Here is a 16,661-nt window from a genome sequence, read left to right as displayed (position 1 = left end):
ATATCCTGATATTTCAAAGTTCATCACTAAAGACTTTTAAAGAAAAATTGAAATATATTTGTATATATATATATCATTAAAATCACTGGATTTCATAAGACGGTTTAATATGTTTGAAAGGCGTTTTTTATAGAATAAATTCTTATAATTGTCTGATAGAATCAACTAATGATTAATTTTTATAATTTTTGGTTATTTCAAATCGCAGAGAATGTATAATTATACGAATTAATAGAAAAACTTATGTGAATTAATCTGTAGCAAAGTATAAAGAGTACTGTATCAATAAGAAACTCATATGACGTGATGTAGTCATGTGTGAATCTTCGTAAAACATATTGAATTATCGGCTGTAAAATTATCTGTAATATTTTTTAGAGTTTGTAATATCATAATATATCTAGCGTTTAAAAAAAAGAATCGACTAATAATTAATTCTTTATCAGAAAAATCGCGAAAATATTATATTTTCAGTAATAATGTTATATTTTACATATACATTTGGAGATTGTTTTTTAAAGGAAAAAAGTTTCTCAGCTACACCAAGTATGGTATAATATGGTGAAAAACATCTGAAGTATCAAAATATGTCAATACCATCACAAACTATATGATAATACATGTCACATGTACCAACAAAATAATTATATGGTGTAAACTACATAAATGGTTTTAATTGATTTTGTGGTTTATTAATGGGGTCAATTGGTAATTAACAAAAATTTAATTAAAACCCTATGAACCTGACCCACACTAAGTCTACGAACCCGACCAAACATAAAGAACATGAATTCACCCAAAAATTGTGAAAGAGCCAAGGATGAGACAGAACATCAAGAACAATGGTCGTTGTTCCAGAGATGGAGATTTAGTCACCTGTGAAGTGAAATCAATGAAGGAGGAAGAAGAGTGTAGAAGCTGCGACTCGAGCCCTGTTTCAGTTCTTGATTATGTTCGAGTAACTCCGGAACGTGGTTGATAACTCTTCATATTCAAAATTGAGATATCATATCAGCTTTTGGGTTATTTTCTTGTGTTAAAAGTATATTTTTTCCCTTGTAACAGAGAACATTTCAAGAAGATGGTTATCCTCAGTACTCGAATCTGGTATGAGCAATGAAACAATTCAAGAAGATCACACTCTAATGACGAACAGACCAAGAGAGTCACAAATCCGAGTTCATGACTACCAAGAGATGTCGCACATGATTTGCAGACTCACTGTATCCGAGCTTGAAGAGTCAAACTGAGTTTACAGAGAAGCTTCAAAGCTCGAAAAGTTGGAAGGAGGAAACAGAGAACACAGTCTCACCGTAACATAGTGACTATTTACCAAGAATTAAAAGAAAGGAAGTTAATTTACTCTTTGTGAATATTAAAGAATCAAAGAAGTGAAGTGAGTTAAGTTTTTTTTTTTGGTTTTAGAAACCTTAATCACCTGTTTTTTCTATGTAGACAAGATAGAGACAAAAAAACTCTCTTTTGTTCCCAAGATTTTTTTTTTATTCTTATTCTAAAGAAAGAAACATTTAAAACAACAAATGTAATAGATTAGCAACGACTTCAGAAATTTAAAAAGCTCTTCCTTTTGTTCTTTTGCTTCTTCTTAATGATGTTTCAAAACTTTGTTTCAAGCAAAGGTCTGTTCTGTCTCCATGTATGACTGCTTTATCCAAACCGGAGCTACCCTTGTCTCATGCGGCTCTTTCACCAACGGCTCCCCCATATCTGGAAACGAAATGATATTGTTAGGGTTCGCAATCTCTGTCGATCTCTTTCTCTTGCTCTCTCTGTCTCTTTCTCTCCTACCGTGTTAAAAAATCCCCAAATCAATTGTCTTTTACGAATACTAAAATTGTAGTCCTCTCATTTTCGGGTTAAGTCATGTTCTTTATGTTTGGTCGGATTCATAGACTTAGTGTGGGTTGGGTTCTTAGGTTTTTAATTAAGTTTTTGTTAATTACCGATTGACCCCATCAATAAATCACAAAATCAATTAAAACCATTTATGTAGTTTACACCATATAATTATTTTGTTTGTACATGTGGTATGTATTATCATATAGTTGGTGATGGTATTGACATATTTTAATATTTCAGATGTTTTTCACCATATTACACCATACTTGGTGTAGCTTAGAAACTTTTTTCCTTTTTTAAATGTTATTGAGCCTAAGCCCATCTAGGTCTCTCTCCAAGCTTAATAAAACAAGTAGGGCTGCGTCTCGAATTCGTTAGGGAGAGAGAACGAAGAGATGGGAAGGAAAGGAGAGAAGAGGAGGGGGAGAAAAAGTACCTAGCTGCTCACGGCGGACCGGCGAGACTCCCTCCGCCGCCTGATCGTTCGAAGCAAGATTTACTTCCTTCCAAGCTCCGTGTTCCCCACGGTACTACCCTGTAAGATACTTCGCCTCTATGTGTTAGTGAATTTCTATGTGTGACTGCTTCTTTGTACATACTCTTCCTTCAGATTCTACTAAACAAGTTGTCGAGAAGAAAGAAAACAATTCTAAAGGTAGTAGAGTAGATGCTGCTGCCAAGGTATAAAGTCTTTTTCGTATTTTTGAACTTTTTTTTTTGCTTTGTGAATAGTATGAAAACTCTATGTGATGTAATCAGAATGGGAGTGACATAAAGTCGGAAGAAAGAAATGATGACGGCTACACAACCTCGTGTGATCAGGAGAATGATGTAATGTTAAACAATGGTGATGAAAAGAAGAAGTTAAAAGAAAGAGGAATCAAGTAAAAGACCTTCGTTTCGAACAGGAGCTTGCGGAGTTGGATGGTCGGTCCAAAAGGAAAGAACGCAAGAAGAAGTAAGTTTTGTAATGGAAATGACCACTTCGTGTAAATTATGTTCGAGTTTGATGACCTGATAGAAGTTTCCCTACTTTGATGCAGGTATTGGGAGGTTAAGAAGCAGAAAAAGAATCAAGGAAAGAAAGAAGATACACTCAGGGAAAACTTTCCGAAACATGAAGAGATCAGATTTGGTGATGTGGTGCAAGCTGCTCCACCAAAACTGGCTATTGTTCCAAAGGTATGTATATATAGTTTCACTATAGTTCCTAACTATAGGAAAATGATTAATTATATGTTTCTTTGATAGGCACGAAAGACTCCTATGAGTGCTTCAAAGGAGAGGCTGCGATTGGAGGCCATTAAAGCTTATAGATCTCGAAATAGATGGACTCATGGACCTCAAGACCAGGTGTTCAGATTCCTTCAGTGGCAATGCACTAAGATGCGCCATGAACTCAGTTTTGTAGTGAGAGTGTGACTCCTCTGTTTTTGTTTGGTTCTAGCTGGCTGCAAAATTATAGATTACCGTGTCCCGTTCTTTGGATTGTAATCTTAATGGAAACAATATAATAGTTGTATGAACCAGAGATCTCTTTCAATATATAAAAGGATTTTTTTTGGGCTTTGTTGCCATCATTCTTAAGGACCTTTCACAAAAGCTCATTAATGCTTGGCTTAACACTTTCACACCTTATGAGAATTTTAGTAAGCATAACGTTTTTGGGTAAGTACATGAAGCAGGGACTATAAAAGTGTGGCAAGTGTTCTAGTGAAAATCAAGTAGGTGTCCTTGGGATTGCATGGAGATGGAGTCCTCCTTCTATATGAAGCGTAAGCATCCTCTTGTAACTCACGTTGCTCTTCTCATCAGCCATTTTGAAGCGAAAGAAGTGAAGAAGCGCCATTGATACTATCTTCATTTGCCTGTATGCAAAATCCTTGCCTAGACAGATCCTTGGACCAGCCTATATACACAATCAAAAGAAACAAAAACATCTCAAGGTATATTAGAAAACAGAAATGTCTTCACTCTTTAACCACATCTGCGAGAGAGAGAGAGTGTACAAACATGAAAGCTTATGAATTTGAATGGTGACTCTGGCTGAAACACGCCATCCTTAAGCCATCTCTCTGGTTTGAACTCCTCAGCATCTTGGCCCCAAATATAACTCATCCTTCCCATTGCATAGGATATGTAGTAAACATTATCCCCTCTCTTCACTCTATGTCCATCTGGAAGTACATCATCATTCTCTGCACACCTCGTGTCCTATTAAGAAAATGTTCCATTAAGTCTTTAATTAATGTTCAATCACGGAAGAATCTTTAAAGGAGTGGTCAATTTTTTACCACAGGGACAGCAGGGTAAAGCCTCAAGGTCTCAGACAAGGCTGCATGGAGATACTGCATCTGATCAAGAGCCTCTTCATCTATACTTTCAACGAAACCATTCACATCGGTTGTTCTCTCATGACTTGATGTCACGTCTCTAATCTCTTGTACGATTTTCTCCTGAACAAGTGGGTTCTTGCAGAGCATGTACAAGAACCAAGAGAGAGACGCAGCGGTTGTGTCCTTCCCAGCAATCATAAAGCTCAAGATTATATCCCTCAGGTACTTATCATTCATCTTCTCCGGATCTTTCTCACTCTCCACTAGAAACCTTGATAATATGTCCTCTCTAACACCCTAAGGACAAGCCAAAAACATTTAATCAAAAAAAAATGGTGCTCATTCAATCAAAACCAATGTTTTATAAACTGGACGGGAAGTTTGATCCAAATTCAATAACTTAGTTCAATATGTTTTTAGATATTAATTTAAAGTAATAGTGGTAAATATGATACATACTTAAAATATAAATAAATATCAAATATAAAACACTATAAATATAAAATAGTTTTTGCACATGGTTGGATTATGGGTTTTTGATAGTTTTAATGGTTATTTTTCCTCTTTAATAGCTTTGAGACCCAGTCCAGTCACCAGTCTATCGTCTATTAAACCCAATCCGACAACGTGACCGGTTCATGGTCGGATTTGGTCCAACCATCGGGTCGGTCCGGTTTTAAAACACTTATCAAAACAAGAGGTTATAACTTTAGAAAGAACTCACAGTGTTTTGTTCATTGGCAAGCTCTTCCCTCTTAGTGGTAATGAGTCTATAAACAAACTTATCTATAGTAGCAATGCTCTTCTTGAGTCTAGCTTGTGATCCAATGTTGAGAAACCATTTCATCTTCCAAAGCGGATCAATGAATCTTAAACTAGTTGCATCGTTACCTTCATCAAAAGCCTCCATGAACTCTTCTCCTTCTTTGCTAAACCCATCCAAACACTTCAACTCCACACCAAACCCCACTTTGAAGATTGAGTCCAGTGTACATCTCATCAACATATCCTAAACCAACAAAACAAGAGTTTCCTTAAAAAAGAAACATTGCAAGTTCCCAAATTTATGAAACCAACAGAGTGTCTGAAACAACCACACAAACATGGTCGAGTGGTACGATGGGTTTGGAAAGGTGCTAAGCAACCCGGGGTTCGAAACCTACCAAACTCAGTGGCCAGACGACATGGATATCTAATTCTCATAGCGAACAACCGGGTCTGGTGCTGGTGGACAAGGCCCATGGGACTAGTCGGTTAGGCCTCGGGCCGCTGGATACCACATATTATATCAAAAGGAAAAAAAAAACAGTCTGAAACTTACCTGAGCATCAAAAGACTTTTGAGAGAGACCAAACTCAGAGACAAAACCAACAACCTTAACAGCATTCGTCCTAAAAACAGAGCAGCTAAAGTCTCTCAAAACTCTAGCGGAGAACTCAAAGCTAGCGAGCTTCCTCTGCTGCTTCCACTTCTCTCCATCAACAGCGAAGATACCGTGTCCCAGAAGATCACCAAGATTCTCGCGGTTGTTCTGTCCTTTGGTGTAGTTATCAAACCTCGTCTTGAGCACATGCTCCACGTTGCGAGGATCAGCGGTTAGTATCTCGCTCTTCCCTAGTCCCAAGAACCTAAAAGTGGGCTTATTTCTCGCGATCTCCGTCTCGTAGTCGTATAAGTCGTCGCGGTGGAAGAAGAGGTCGAAGATCGTGGCGTGTACTGGAGCATACTCCTTGTTGTTTATGGATTTTCCGGCGAAGATTTTGAGTGTTAGGTAGATTGTGAAAGATAGAACGATGAAGATTGTTGTTACTGCTACTATAGCTATGCTTGCCAAAGTCTCCATTTTTTTTGTTTCTGCTGTGGAGATCTTCTCTGTTTTAGTCTTTCCGTTGAGAAGTCAACCGCAGTAGGTAGAAAACAAATGTCACGGCGCCATGATGAAGATGATCTAACTAGGCCAAATATGTAAGGCCCATTTTAAAACAAATGTCACCTAGTTAGAGGGTTATTAACTTATGAATATAGATTATATTCAACTTTTTGAGTTTTCTTCGTGGTGTTTCAAAAGAAGAAGAAGAGAGTTTTTTTTTTTTTTTTCCAGTTCATTCACTCGATGTCATTAATTTTTAATTTACTGAAATTTTTTGTTTGATATGATTCCTCTATTTAAGGCCTAAAATTAAGAATCGTATTAAAATGTAGGCAGTAGCCTTGGGCCAAAAAAACCAAAACCGAAAAACTTAACCGGAACGGAACTGAATTATTTGGAAACCGAAACCCTCAGATACTCGAATGGTTCATATTTTTTTACATCCGATTAACCGAACCGAAACCAGAACCGGGAACCGAATATACACTCAAATATTCGAAAAAAAACAAATTTCAACTTTCTAATATAAGGTAGTAAATTGTATTCTCTTATATTATACATATATATATTTGGTATTTTATATTATAATATAGTAAATACTTACAAATTAGCACTTTAATAACTCGAACGAATATGTAAGTGTATAACCAATATACTACTTAGATTAGTTACATATTTTATATGTATATATATTTGATTCATATATTAAACTGTTACTCGAAATCGAATTGATACCAAATCAAAACTGAATCGAAACCAAACCGAAATTTAATAAATACTTATTGGGTAGAATGATTTATCCGATACACTCGGAACGGAACCGAATACCGAATGCCCAGTACTGGTACTAGTAGGCAGGATGAAACGAGTTCGAACCTTCTTTCTTCTATAGGGATATATATAGGCATGAATGGTATTCAATTTGATCTTCACTCTAAAAGGCCCAAAACCAAGGGCTTCTGATATTAGTTGGAAACCTTCTTTCCGACATAGAGGCTTATAAACTGAATATTATTCAACCTTCGATTATTTTTAATTCACTGGTAATTCTGATTCGATTGGATTGATTCCTCTCCGACATGAATTCATCCGACCAAAACATGGTGCGTGAAACCTGTTCTGTCATTTTCGATTTTGTATTCATGTATTACCACTGTTCAATTAAATTCGGAATCTTTGTTTTTTTTTTGGTAGATATGAGTTTCTTCAGAGGTATAATTGATTCGTTTAGCTCAATCTTCACCGTAGAATCTAATCACGATCCTACCGTATCATCTTCTTCTTCATCTGCCTCCTCCATGAACGTTATCGATGGAGCTCCGGTTAGTAACGAACGTGTCGCGTATAAGCTCAAAGGATACTTCGATTTGGCGAAAGAGGAGATCGCCAAAGGTGTTAGAGCAGAAGAGTGGGGTTTACATGACGACGCGCTTCTTCATTACAGAAACGCCCAGAGGATCATGAGTGAAGCTACCTCCACGCCTTCTCCTTCTTACATCAGTTCCAAGTAATGTTCTTTCAGATTTATACTAAACATTTTCCTTAAAATCTGATCTAAATTAGTCTAATTTTGTTAAATTAAGCAATAATGTTTTGTTCAAATTCACAAATTTTTCTAATTTATTTTGTTTTGTATATAACTAACTCAGCATAATAATTTATAATTAAACCTAACAACTAAAATATTTTATATAAATGTATAATTAATCTACTCTTGTATAGTTTCTTGAACATCTATATTATTAAAGTTGAAGTACACATTGAGATTGTTTGGCAATATGGACAGTAGTTAAAAAAATAGTACTGTTTGGAAACATGAATAGCAGTAAGTTAGGAAAAAAAAATGGGCTTATGCTACTAAAAGAATTAAAAGTCCATTACATTATATTAAAAAGTAATGGTCTATGTTACTTGATATATATATTCAAATCAAAATAATAATTTAAAATTGATTTTTATCAAAAATTCATTCAAAAAAATATATATATATTCAAAATTTGATTTTTACTAACATATTTTCCTATAACTATTATAAAACTATTTTCAATATATATAAGAAAAATACAATACAAAGCCCAATTTCAAACACCAACTTAAATTATGGTTTTTATATTTCACATTAAATTTTAAAATATAATATATGTGATTATTTATATGATTGTATATATAAAATATTATTAATTATAAGAAAACTTATTTGATGGTACGTATAAAATACAATTAATTATATGATAACACATATTTTGTAACCTATGATGACACATATAGGATTATATATAATAGTGATTAGGGGTGGGCGTTCGGGTTTGTTTTCGGGCTTTTTGAGATTTCGTGTTCAGTTCAGATCTTTGAGTATTTGGTTCGGATTTGGATAACCAATTTAAATAGGTTTGGTTTAAATATTTGGATAGAGAATTAATAATTATTTAAGTATTTTGGAGTTTTGAGTATATTTTAACTATTTAAGATATTTATGTTTGATTATTTGTATATATTTTCAAGCATTTAAGTGAACTTAAAAGTATCATATATATTCTGGATGTTTATATATATATATATATATATATATATAAAATCTAAATATAATTAATATATATACGTATATAAATCTATTTTGGATACCGAAAATACTTCGGTTCAGATCGGATTAGATTTCACTTCTTCAAATACCAAAGTTTTGAATAATTCGGATATTTAATCAATTCCGGTTCGGATTTAGTACTACTTATTCGGATTGGGATCGGTTCAATTCTTCGAATTTGATTTTTTTGCCAAATCCTAAATAGTGACATAAAAATCAAATAGCATCATATTTTTTTAAAAAAAAATATACCCGCACGGACGTGCGGGTCAAAATCTAGTTGGTTTTTATTTGTGGTGTTGACTTGTGTATATGGTAAGTGAGAAGGAGAAGGTGAGATCTTATAGAGAGAAGATTTCTAAATGGCAAAGTCAAGTATCTGAGAGGTTGCAAGCTCTTGGTAAACGTGCAGGTGATTTTTTTTATTAATGCACAAGTGAGTTCACATTTTGCTTTGTTTCTGACATCAATGGTGTTCTTGTTTTTTAGGTGTTGGAATGTCTGAGAATAAGGTATTTGTCTTTAGTTCTTTGGAGAATGTGATGTTTGTAGTGGGGATTGATTCATATGATGAATCATCTTTTTCTGATTCTTGATTGTGTAGAGAACTGTACCATCTCCTTCTTCAGCTTCAGTTTCCTCTAATAGAAGAGTTTCAACACAAAGGACTTCACTTCCCAGAGGTGGAGTTGGGAAGGCGAGGAGCCCTAGAGATGCTACTACTACAAACCTAAAACCTGCGAAAGAATCTGGGAATGGATACGATGATAAGTTAGAAGAGATGATCAACACAACAATAGTGGACAGAAGTCCATCTGTCAAGTGGGATGATGTTGGTGAGTTAGTGCCGTTGTTTATGAGATATATCAGTGGAATCACACTTATGCCTGAACTATCTTGCAGCTGGACTTGATGGAGCTAAACAAGCTTTACTGGAGATGGTTATTTTACCAGCGAAACGAAGAGATTTGTTCACTGGTCTCCGAAGACCAGCTAGAGGTAAAAATTTGCAAGCTTTCTTTCTTCTTTGACGTTCTTTATTGAAAGTTCTTCTTCTTGTTAAGGTTTGCTTCTCTTTGGGCCACCTGGAAATGGAAAAACAATGCTTGCCAAGGCAGTTGCTTCTGAGTCACAGGCAACATTCTTCAACGTCTCAGCATCTTCATTGACATCTAAATGGGTTTGTGCTTAGTCTGGTTGAATATACTTTTCACTTCAAATGTAGACAAATTGACTTTCATGTACTGTTATCAGGTGGGTGAGGCTGAGAAGCTAGTTAAAACGTTGTTCCAAGTTGCAATATCTAGACAACCTTCTGTGATATTTATGGATGAAGTATGTAGTACTCTTCCCCCTTTCATGTCTTATATGTTGACTAACCGAAACACCAGTCCTTACCAGAGTTCTAGTACATACCATATAAGTTGAATCTGAATGTGTGTGTGTGTGCTTTACTCTGGTTTTCAGATAGATAGTATAATGTCTACAAGGTCTACCAATGAGAACGAAGCAAGCAGAAGGTTGAAATCAGAGTTCCTTATCCAATTTGATGGTGTGACTTCTAATCCTGATGATCTGGTGATTGTCATTGGTATGCTTCCTGCTTAGTTTGTCTTCGTCTTCACTCTGTTTAACCATCATTTATGACATCAATAATCATCCCTATAATTTTTATTTGGATGTAATGTGGTTGCAGGAGCTACTAACAAGCCACAGGAGTTGGATGATGCAGTGCTTAGAAGATTGGTAAGAACATTTGTCACTTTCAGGATTTTCATGTCTACACCAATCTGATTATTTAAATGGTTTGAATTTGTCACTTTGTTAGGTAAAGAGAATATATGTACCGTTGCCGGATTCAAACGTCAGGAAACTACTTTTCAAAACTAAACTGAAGTGTCAGCCTCACTCTTTATCAGGTGGAGACATTGATAAAATCGTCAAAGAAACCGAAGGCAAGTTTTGTATAAGAAACGAACACAGATTGTTTTTTTATTTACTGTGTAGGAGAGTCCAGTATACTAATAAGCAATCCTTATGTAACAGGATACTCAGGAAGCGATCTACAAGCATTGTGTGAAGAAGCTGCAATGATGCCAATCAGAGAACTCGGTGCTGATATTCTCACCATCCAAGCAAATAAAGTATTACACCAATCTCTTGTAAACTTTTTAAGTCTTTGAAATTAATTTTGAAGTCCTTTTTGAGTTGATGAGGTTTGTTTGTTTGTTTAATGAATGGATGTGTAAATGTTTGCAGGTGAGACCGCTGAGATATGATGATTTTAGGAAATCGATGGCAGTGATAAGACCAAGCTTGAGTAAAAACAAATGGGAAGAGCTTGAACGTTGGAACTCTGAGTTTGGCTCTAATTGAGTTTCTTCTTTGTAATTAAGTGATAAAGATCTTGTAAATGTTGAGACGATTGTTGTAATATATGGTGTTGGGCTAAAAACAGAATAAAACAATTGAAATGTAGATTGATATTTACAATGTCATACATACCTAACACCGGATTGTTTTTGAAAGCAAACTCATAATATAAGTTTTTTGAAAGTTTTTTTTTAATATATAAATTATTTTTATTTCTATGCAATTTTTTTATATTTAGTAGATAATGCATGATTAGTAGATATACTTAATATCTAAAGTTTTCTCTAATTTGTTGAGTTATATCGTTTCAATATAGATGATGTTTTAAAAAGACTATTTTGTTTCAATTTACATAAAATTTTGAGATTTTAAGGTTAATTTTAATTTTATTTGAAACTGTTCAACCGATTAGATTTTACAGTCTTTTTTATAATTGGTTAACTGATTTTAAAATTATATCTTTAAAATACATTTTTTCTTAATCTTTGTACACTACTACAAAACATCAATTATTATGAAACAGAGGGAGTATTATTTTTCTAAGAATTACAAACTTTCATTTAACTGTAGTTGCTGTGCATGAAGAGTTTACATTTCTTCGTTAAATGGGTAAAATTTGATTAACCAAGATATAAACCACTTTCAATGCGCATGATTCGGATTAATTAAAGGCCGTAGGGGGTAAAATCGTCATTTCGATGTAATTATTCGCATTATCAGATCTTCTTAAACGCTGCGTTTAGAGTAGGTTGTCTTTTTCTTCAGTAACATTTCTAAAATCGATTTTCAAATCTGCTTCTCCCTCCTCTTTCTCTCTCTCTATCTTCCCTCAGAATCACAGAGCCTCTCTTGTAAATGGATAAGAAACCGACAGATCCTGACGCTCGAGATCCCGAGAAGCCATTTTCCCTTGCAGATTTCGAGATCGGGAGACCGTTAGGCAAAGGCAAATTCGGCAGAGTCTATCTCGCTCGCGAAGTCAAGGTTACACTACTTCCTTCTTCTACCTTCAATCCAAATCGATTAACGTTTGAATCCATCTTGTATTGTTATGGAAACCTAATTTTCGAATCTCAAACTGTGTGTGTGTGTGTGAGGTTAGAGTCACTTCGTGGTGGCGTTGAAAGTGATATTCAAGGAACAGATCGAGAAGTATAAACTCCATCACCAGCTAAGGAGAGAGATGGAGATCCAAACGAGCCTAAGGCACCCCAACATCCTCCGTCTCTTCGGTTGGTTCGACGACGACGAGCGGATCTTCTTGATTCTCGAGTATGCTCATGGTGGTGAGCTCTATGGCCTTCTTAAAGAGAATGGCCATCTCACCGAACAACAAGCCGCCACTGTGAGTCTCTCCTTGTTCTCTCTCTCAATGTCGCATGAACTATCTGCAGGGCCGGTCCTGCGATTTTGATTGGGGGGAGAGTTATAGACGATTTAATAAAGATTTCAATAGTTTGGAGAAGTGGATTTTTTTTGTATATATAATTTTTTTCAAAAATTAGTGCATTTTTTTTTGTATATATAATTTTTTTCAAAAATTTTAAGGGCTTGAGGCTAATGTTTCATCCGGTTTGGCCCAGACTATCTGCTTAACAACTCGATCATTGGTATTTTCAGTACATTTCAAGTCTAAGTCAGGCACTGGCCTATTGTCATGGAAAATGTGTGATTCATAGAGACATCAAACCCGAGAACTTGTTGCTTGATCATAAGGTATGTAAGGATGGTTGTAGTGTGTTTTACATTGAAGAGTTTGGCTCTTTGTCATTAGTATTGTGATTTTACATTGCAGGGAAGGTTAAAAATTGCAGATTTTGGGTGGTCAGTGCAGTCAAGTAACAAGAGGAAAACTATGTGCGGGACGTTAGATTACTTGGCACCTGAGATGGTTGAACACAGAGATCACGATCATGCTGTTGATAACTGGACTTTAGGGATACTTTGTTACGAGTTTCTCTATGGGAACCCTCCTTTCGAAGCTGAGAGTCAGAAAGATACATTCAAGAGGTAAAGCCAAGACTAGATTCTTTTATTAAAACTTGAACCTTATAGTTTCTGATGAAGTTGTTTTATATTCATAATGGTATGCAGAATTGTTAAGATCGATCTGAGTTTTCCTCCTCAGCCAGATGTCTCTGCAGAAGCTAGAAATTTAATCAGTCAGGTAAAGCATTAGTGCATTACACATAAGGACTCTCTTGCTGGACTAGTTGTGGAACATTAACATACATTTTCATTCTGCAGCTTCTTGTTAAGGATCCTTCCAAAAGGCTCTCTCTTACGAAGATCATGCAACACCCTTGGATCGTCAAGAACGCAGATCCTAAAGGCGTGTGCCTCATTTGATGTTATTCTCCCAGTCTCTGGACAAGTAGCGTTGTGGGGAAGTTCGGAGAACACACATTGTATGTTTCATTTCAGCACATTGATGAAAAAATTGTTTTTACAGTTGGATGTAGTTATAACATTGTCTTCCCATCTAATATTTTTTTTTCCACTTGGAATCAACTATAATTATAAAATATTCTTTTTCTGATAATAAGGAAAGAAACAAGGAAAAATACTTTATTTATATGAAAATAAAAATAATGTTTGATTGAATGCTTAGTAATATCACACAATCACAGTTGATATTATATATGGAAGACATGTGGACAGTATTTGCTTTAACAGCTCAAAAAAATCTTATAATGGGAAGCAGTGATTCAATATTGTCCCTCACCGACTTGTATATAACTATATATATTTAAAACATGTATTTTTCTATATGTTTTTATTCTACAATAAAGTCAGGTTAGAATCATGAATAAGCCACCAATCAACAAACCATTTTAATACATTTTTTTTTTGATCAAAACCATTTTAATACATATTTTCAAATTTTAAATATTGTGAACACATATACCTACACAATCGATTAATTAGAGGGTATAATTTAATTACTTTTTCTTTCACTGAGAAAAAGTTAACTAAAGTGTTAAATATATCAACCTGTTTAAGAAGAAGCCCAGAGCCCATTTTGGTCATTTACGCGAAAAAGACAATTAAATGGAATGGCCTCTTTCTTCTTACAGCTATTGTCCGAAAAAGCACATGGCCCCAATCCAACCCAGCTTACTTATAAACAACACACATTGATAAAGAATAAATTAAACCCAAGTTAAAATATAACCTAACCACGGTTAACCCTTAACCATTGGTTTCACCTCATTTAACTTAACTTCATCCCCCCTCTCTGTCTTCTCACTTCCTCTGCTCTCCACACTTACACTGAAACTCAACCGTCTCATCATGGCGGCGCCTCAGACATTCTCTCTCCTAGCCCTCACTCTCTCTCTCCTCGCCCTCGCTTCCACCGTCCACAGCCACAACATCACCCAAATCCTCGCTGACAACCCGGAGTACTCCTCCTTCAACAGCTACCTCTCCCAAACCAAGCTCGCCGACGAAATCAACAGCCGCTCGACCATCACCCTCCTCGTCCTCAACAACGGCGCGATGGCTTCCCTCGCCGGGAAACACCCGCTCTCCGTCATCAAAAACGCTCTGAGCCTCCTCGTCCTCCTCGACTACTACGACCCCCAGAAGCTCCACAAGATCTCAGACGGCACAGTCCTCACCACCACGCTCTACCAAACCACCGGAAACGCTCCCGGAAACTTAGGCTTCGTCAACATCACCGACCTCAAGGGAGGCAAAGTCGGCTTCGGCTCCGCCGCCTCAGGCTCCAAGCTCGACTCCTCCTACACGAAGTCCGTCAAGCAGATCCCTTACAACATCTCCGTCCTCGAGATCGACGCTCCGATCATCTCCCCGGGGCTCTTAACCGCCCCCGCTCCTTCCGCCGCCGTGTCGAACCTCACCGGCTTGCTCGAGAAAGCGGGATGCAAAACCTTCGCCGGTTTGCTCGTCTCGAGCGGCGTACTCAAGACCTACGAGTCCACCATCGAGAAAGGCTTGACGGTTTTCGCGCCGAACGATGAGGCGTTCAAAGACGACGACGTTCCGGATCTGACGAAGCTCACGCAAGCTGAGGTGGTCTCGCTCCTAGAGTATCACGCCCTCGCTGAGTACAAGCCCAAAGGCTCTTTGAAGACTAACAAAAACAAAATCTCCACTTTGGCCACCAACGGCGCCGGGAAATACGATCTTACCACGTCGACCTCCGGCGACGAAGTTGTTCTCCACACCGGCATTGCTCCGTCGAGACTCGCCGACACCGTGCTTGACGCTACTCCGGTTGTGATATTCACGGTGGATAAAGTCCTCCTCCCTCCCGAGCTATTCGGAAACGCCACTTCTCCGGCGCCGGCGCCGGCTCCGGTCACCGCGCCGACACCATCTCCGGCGGAAGGTCCTTCGCCGACTGCAGCTTCACCGCCAGCACCTCCGACGGACGAGTCACCGGAAAGTTCTCCTTCGGACTCGCCGGTTGGTTCAGCGAATAGCAAGTCGGCTAACGCGGCGGTTGCGGTGAGCTCACCGTCGTTGTTCGCCGCATTGGTCACGCTCGTTGCCGTAGCCGTTTCGGTGTCTCTTTGATCTTTCAAATTCTCGTAATTACGCAAGCTGCCACTGCTTTTGTTCTTTTTTAATTTATTTTTGTTCTACTGCTTTTGTGGTTATTATGGTTGTTGAGCTTAAACCTGGGATTAGAGAGTGAGGTTTAAATCTTTTATTTAATCACATTTTCATTATTGCTTTCACTGTTTATCTGATACTAGACTGTTCAGAAATTATCCCCTCTTCAGTTATTTATCTTCTATAAACCTTTTTCTTTTTACATTTTAGAGATGGGAAAGATACAAATATACAATGTGCCACCAATTCAAACTTTGAAATAGGTTTCTAAAATGAATTGTAGGCACAAACAACCACTATGTTAAAGATAAGTGGTTTATAATTAAATGTTCTGTATTGTTTGATTCAAATATGCTTTAGGGTTTTTAAGTTTTAGTTATTGATTAAAGATCAACCACTACGTTAAAGATAAGTTGTTTATAATTAAATGTTCTGTATTGTTTGATTTAAATGTGCTTTAAGGTTTTTAAATTTTAGTTAGTGATTAAGAATCTCATGGCCCCAATTTCTTATTTTAGAACTCAGATTTTGTCTTCTTTTTAATTTAAACTTGAACACTCCAGCAAATTAGGGGTGGGCACTTTACCCGATATCCGAAGTGGCACCCGAACCCGATCCGAAAAACCCGAACCGAAATCCGAACCGAAGTAACAAAATACCCGAACGGGTATTGAATTAGGAGAGATTGGATACCCGAACCCGAATGGATAATATCCGAACCCGAATGGATATCCGAAGATAACCGAACATATGTATAATTAACCTTATATTTCTAGTTTACATATCTCATTTTATATAAAATAATTATATTAATAATACACATACTTTAAGTTCATATGATATACATACAATTCCGGAAAAAATGATTTGCTACTCACTTAAAAAGCATGTCAAATTTTTTTATTTCAAAAATTAACAAAAAGTTACATCCAAAATTTTAAAACAATTATTAAATTAATGCATTTTTAGTTTTAAAATGTTATGTCTAAATCTATTAACCATTTAATCTATTAAAAATAAAAAGAAGTTAAGTAAAATTTATATTTTTAAATACAAG

At 36.4% G+C, this 16,661-nt stretch overlaps 4 protein-coding genes and 1 pseudogene across 4 annotated transcripts; 4 read left to right on the top strand and 1 right to left on the bottom strand.

The window, feature by feature from the left end:
- The first annotated feature begins 183 nt into the window (after positions 1-183).
- LOC103866901 lies at positions 184-3,440 on the top strand (annotated as a pseudogene).
- LOC103866902 (cytochrome P450 704C1) lies at positions 3,375-6,438 on the bottom strand. Its single transcript, XM_009144902.3, has 5 exons — positions 5,518-6,438; positions 4,921-5,205; positions 4,155-4,493; positions 3,874-4,074; positions 3,375-3,769 (listed from the first exon to the last, which is right to left on the bottom strand). The coding sequence occupies exons 1-5, from the start codon at positions 6,037-6,039 to the stop codon at positions 3,581-3,583; spliced, it is 1,536 nt and encodes a 511-aa protein (XP_009143150.1). The 5' UTR covers positions 6,040-6,438; the 3' UTR covers positions 3,375-3,580.
- Positions 6,439-6,963: 525 nt separating this feature from the next.
- On the top strand, positions 6,964-11,180 carry LOC103866900 (spastin). The gene is made up of 13 exons (XM_009144900.3): positions 6,964-7,169; positions 7,261-7,573; positions 8,968-9,059; positions 9,137-9,159; positions 9,252-9,483; positions 9,551-9,646; positions 9,712-9,827; positions 9,902-9,982; positions 10,115-10,238; positions 10,344-10,393; positions 10,476-10,602; positions 10,694-10,791; positions 10,907-11,180. The coding sequence occupies exons 2-13, from the start codon at positions 7,263-7,265 to the stop codon at positions 11,021-11,023; spliced, it is 1,467 nt and encodes a 488-aa protein (XP_009143148.1). The 5' UTR covers positions 6,964-7,169; positions 7,261-7,262; the 3' UTR covers positions 11,024-11,180.
- Positions 11,181-11,416: 236 nt separating this feature from the next.
- Positions 11,417-13,562, top strand: LOC103866899 (serine/threonine-protein kinase Aurora-3). The gene is made up of 6 exons (XM_009144899.3): positions 11,417-12,004; positions 12,123-12,365; positions 12,641-12,736; positions 12,816-13,030; positions 13,115-13,187; positions 13,268-13,562. The coding sequence occupies exons 1-6, from the start codon at positions 11,876-11,878 to the stop codon at positions 13,367-13,369; spliced, it is 858 nt and encodes a 285-aa protein (XP_009143147.1). The 5' UTR covers positions 11,417-11,875; the 3' UTR covers positions 13,370-13,562.
- Positions 13,563-14,250: 688 nt separating this feature from the next.
- On the top strand, positions 14,251-15,808 carry LOC103866897 (fasciclin-like arabinogalactan protein 8). The gene has a single exon (XM_009144898.3). It carries the CDS (start codon positions 14,315-14,317, stop codon positions 15,563-15,565), a length of 1,251 nt encoding a protein of 416 aa, XP_009143146.1. The 5' UTR covers positions 14,251-14,314; the 3' UTR covers positions 15,566-15,808.
- Positions 15,809-16,661: the final 853 nt, after the last annotated feature.

This window comes from Brassica rapa, chromosome A05 (genome assembly GCF_000309985.2).
Source record: "Brassica rapa cultivar Chiifu-401-42 chromosome A05, CAAS_Brap_v3.01, whole genome shotgun sequence".
Classification (NCBI taxonomy): Eukaryota; Viridiplantae; Streptophyta; class Magnoliopsida; order Brassicales; family Brassicaceae; genus Brassica; species Brassica rapa.
Note: the sequence above shows the minus strand (reverse complement) of the source record. Positions and strands in the feature narration are given on the sequence as shown.

Excerpts from the sequence above, each read along its gene's own strand:
- LOC103866897 (XM_009144898.3), top strand. The coding sequence starts at position 14,315 with ATGGCGGCGCCTCAGACATTCTCTCTCCTAGCCCTCACTCTCTCTCTC.
- LOC103866902 (XM_009144902.3), bottom strand. The coding sequence starts at position 6,039 with ATGGAGACTTTGGCAAGCATAGCTATAGTAGCAGTAACAACAATCTTC. Across the intron at positions 4,494-4,920 it reads TTGCCAATGAACAAAACACT|GGTGTTAGAGAGGACATATT; the intron begins GTGAGTTCTTTC and ends GCTTGTCCTTAG. Across the intron at positions 4,075-4,154 it reads TTTACCCTGCTGTCCCTGTG|GACACGAGGTGTGCAGAGAA; the intron begins GTAAAAAATTGA and ends TTTTCTTAATAG.
- LOC103866899 (XM_009144899.3), top strand. The coding sequence starts at position 11,876 with ATGGATAAGAAACCGACAGATCCTGACGCTCGAGATCCCGAGAAGCCA. Across the intron at positions 12,366-12,640 it reads CCGAACAACAAGCCGCCACT|TACATTTCAAGTCTAAGTCA; the intron begins GTGAGTCTCTCC and ends TGGTATTTTCAG. Across the intron at positions 12,737-12,815 it reads ACTTGTTGCTTGATCATAAG|GGAAGGTTAAAAATTGCAGA; the intron begins GTATGTAAGGAT and ends TTTACATTGCAG.
- LOC103866900 (XM_009144900.3), top strand. The coding sequence starts at position 7,263 with ATGAGTTTCTTCAGAGGTATAATTGATTCGTTTAGCTCAATCTTCACC. Across the intron at positions 9,828-9,901 it reads CTTCATTGACATCTAAATGG|GTGGGTGAGGCTGAGAAGCT; the intron begins GTTTGTGCTTAG and ends TACTGTTATCAG. Across the intron at positions 9,983-10,114 it reads CTGTGATATTTATGGATGAA|ATAGATAGTATAATGTCTAC; the intron begins GTATGTAGTACT and ends TCTGGTTTTCAG.